The following is a 3,556-nucleotide window of genomic DNA, read 5'->3' on the forward strand; positions in this document are numbered from 1 at the left end:
CACGACCACGTTCAGCGAAGAGAAATCCATCGCACAAGACTTCTCGAGATTTTTCTGAATTAAACTTCTCCCCAAGTAAACTTCGAGCTCATCTGGACCGCAAGTCAAACCACGATAGTGATCAGAGTTTATTGGAGATGTTGAACTCGACGGTGGCATGTTTGAAGCAGAAAAAAATGGATTTGGAGGCCCTGGGATGCCTAGAGCAAAGTTTGTGGCTAAAGCGACGCATGTTCGGTGTGGATAGTTCAGCGGTTTATAAAGCACTGAACGAGGTCATGTTAAGTTACAATTCCGTTGCCATGCAGTACCTCGCACAAGGACAATTTGATCAGTGTTTAGCTATGTTACGGAAGGCTGAGGCTATCGTGGCACCGGGAAACTTTAAGCGATGCCAGGCTTTGCAGATTCTAACATTTAACAACATTGGCTGTTGCTATCGGAAGCTAGGCAAGTTGAAATCTGCGCTAAAATATCTGAAAGAGGCTGCTCAGATCGGATCTGGGTCAGCCCACGTGAAAAATCTATCCATTACCCACCTCAACTTATGCGCGATTCAGTCTCAACTTGGCCGACACGATCTGGCACTGGAACACGCACAAGCTGCGATTTTCCATACCCAAGAAGAGCTCGTGAGTCTCGAAGATGGGGCTCGAGACGAAGACGATAGAGATCAGGATGCATTAGATCCGAAGACTCGTGAAGAGAAGATTATCTCACTCGCTGTAGCGTACCACAACTTGGCAGTGGAGCTGGAATTTAATGGACGAGGTGAAGCGAGTTTGCAATGGTACAAGAAAGCTCTGCAGCTGGTGTGGAAATACAAAGAGACCAACGAAGCACTGTGCGAATCTTTCAAGAAGATTTTCCTGGATGCCAAGAAGAAACAGCAAACTGCGAATATCCGACAGAACGGGATTCCGACTACAGTAAATAATGGAAGACGTCCGGTTAGTCGTCCAAGATCTGCACATGCGTCAAGAAGCATGAACGAGGGTGATAGAGATGTGTCATATAGCTCTACGGTTGCTTCTCACTGCTATAAAGCCACTAAACCATCCACAGCAGGACTTCGCTACGGGAATTCAGCCACTGGAAGTGGGAAACCTCTGCGTCCAGCTTCAGCAACGATTCGACAGCGACCCATGTCTGCTAAACCAGTACGTACGAACAACCGACGAGGGTCTCGTGATTCAGAGGATGCATTTGAATTACACTGGAAAAAATTGGAGAAGGAACATGATCTCAATGATTTTCAACCTCCTGCGAATCCAGAACGGAAAACTCGACGACCCCAAAGCGCCAACGCAGCGACACGAAAGAATCAGACACAACGTCAACAGAAAATACAGGGACAACTGTACTTTGGAGCTCAAGACGACGATTTCATTGGAACTGACGAAGACTATGGTGTGATAAATGACGATGGGAGTGGCGATGATTTCGACAATTATACAGGCAACAATCAACGGGAGAAGCACCGTGTACGGCCTATTAGTTCGAGGAAACAACGCTCTAGTGCTACAGTTGGATCAAGGCATCGCAGAGGTTTGGATGATAGTCGCTCTCAAAGATCATTGGATATCAGGGAAGCCAATGGCAGTGATGTTAGTACTCTTGATGAGAGATCTCCAAGTGTAACTCAGACTGGTTACAACGGAGACGATGACACCGATGTGGATCTACCAGCTCAACGTGTTTGCCACATGGAATACCTTCGTCGAATGAAAAAACTTGCTGATAGCATTAAGGAAGACCTAGATGGGGTGGGTATTCGTATCCCAACGGCAAAAGATCGAGTTGATCCTGCCAATGAACGGGGATCAAAAGTATCAACTCCACGAAGTGCTACTTTGAAACTTCGCGATCAAATTGAACAAGCCAGACGGGATTCAAGCGATAACTTACGCGAGGTTGAGTCACATGCCACCCAGTCGAACGAGATGAAACCAACGACACTGACAAAACACAAGGATGAAGACGATGGACTGGAGCTTCGAGAAGATGTTCATGTTTTTGAATCTGAAATAGCAGCGCGCGATGCCCAGTTGTTATTATTCCGAGAAGCTGCATGTTGTCGGCTACAAACATTCTTTCGAGGTCAACGCTGTCGTACAGAAGTCAAGCAACTGAAACAGGTAACACAACTGCTGTAATAATGGGTCTGTGGTTTACTCACGTTTTATTTGCTTAGGGTAAGCTTGAAAACGCCTCGGCTTCTTTGATCCAGCGGCAGGTGCGACAGTATCTTAAAGTACAAATGGAGAAGAGGATACTTGATGAAGAGAGACTGCAGCTGGAGCTTCAGAAAGAAGAGGTGGAGGACATGGCAGCTTGTCTTATCCAGCGATTATGGCGACGAGCTCTTACCAATGCAGTCGAAAGCCAAGACGAAGATGAAGGCGCGAAGCCATCTCCTGTTCCTCAGCGTCGACCTTTTTCCATCGCTGACGTTGTACTTGGAGCTGCTGTCAAGTCGGTGGGATCGAGCCAAACGCTGCTTAACCAGAGACCTCCGGAGCCCCCTCCTCTAAACCCCGCAGTCTCCGTACCCCACTTAAACCTTAGTCGTCTGTCAGAACCAGAGCCACCTCGACGAAGTTCAACTGTTTCATCCATATCTTTGATCGACCCGAATGAAGTCGAGATGTCCACGAAAGCACGAGAAAAACAAAGTGCACGTAGTGACGTCTATGATGACGATGAAGATTGGAAAGAGTCTTCACCACGCTCAGCAAAACTAACTCCGCGATCAACTCGCAGCTTTCAAGACGGTCGACCCACAACGTCGCGTTCAACTTATAATGTTGCGGAACAACCACACACTCCCCAGCAGCTCTCAATTACCGCAACTCCACGCACAAACCGCAACATCGCCGAAGGTACAATCCTGAATGCTGCGGCCACTCGAATCCAGGCGTGCGTCAAGAGCTTTGCCGTCCGTCAAAGTATTGCACTTAAGAACGCAAGTGATTTGAGCCGAGCTTACATTGAGCACAGACATTTTATCCTCAGTCTGAATCAAGCAGTAAGTAGTTACTCGAATTCCCGGTTCCTGACTCAATATTCTAACCAACTCTGCTATATTTCGTCGTAGATGGAGCTGGAACAGGACTTTTTGGAAGATCTTAGCGCGATCAAGATCCAGGCTCTTGTACGTGGTCGTCAGAGTCGTCTACTAACCGAGTGCACCAAGGCTGGAGTGTATACCGCTGCTATTACAATTCAAAGATCCTTTCGCGTCCACCGTCAAAATACCCATCGAGCAGTGGACGAGGGTGTTCGTAGTATCGCAGCTCGCACTATTCAGCAGGTTTTCCGTGACTACGAGGCAAGGAGAGCAGCAATTCATCAGGCTGCAGTCGATGAAGAAATCTTGATTGTCCAACAGATCGCTGCTAGCACCATTCAGAGCTTCTGGAGGCAATACTTTACCACATTTGACCACAACCTCGAGGAGATCGAAGCTGCTACGTGCATTCAAGCGCTCAGTCGCGGACATCTCACCCGTAGATCGCTAAAGTCTCTACATGGGTCATCAAGTGGTCTCTCAAAA

General features: G+C 47.7%; 1 protein-coding gene across 1 annotated transcript; it reads left to right on the forward strand.

Annotated features, from left to right (window-relative positions):
- Positions 1–139: 139 nt before the first annotated feature.
- On the forward strand, positions 140–3,521 carry PPTG_00946 (hypothetical protein; the record flags this gene model as incomplete). Its single annotated transcript, XM_008892526.1, has 4 exons — positions 140–2,138; positions 2,195–3,028; positions 3,098–3,204; positions 3,392–3,521. Exons 1-4 carry the CDS (start codon positions 177–179, stop codon positions 3,519–3,521), a joined length of 3,033 nt encoding a protein of 1,010 aa, XP_008890774.1. The 5' UTR covers positions 140–176.
- Between the last annotated feature and the right edge of the window lie 35 nt (positions 3,522–3,556).

This window comes from Phytophthora parasitica (genome assembly GCF_000247585.1).
Source record: "Phytophthora parasitica INRA-310 unplaced genomic scaffold supercont2.1, whole genome shotgun sequence".
Taxonomy (NCBI): Eukaryota; Oomycota; class Peronosporomycetes; order Peronosporales; family Peronosporaceae; genus Phytophthora; species Phytophthora nicotianae.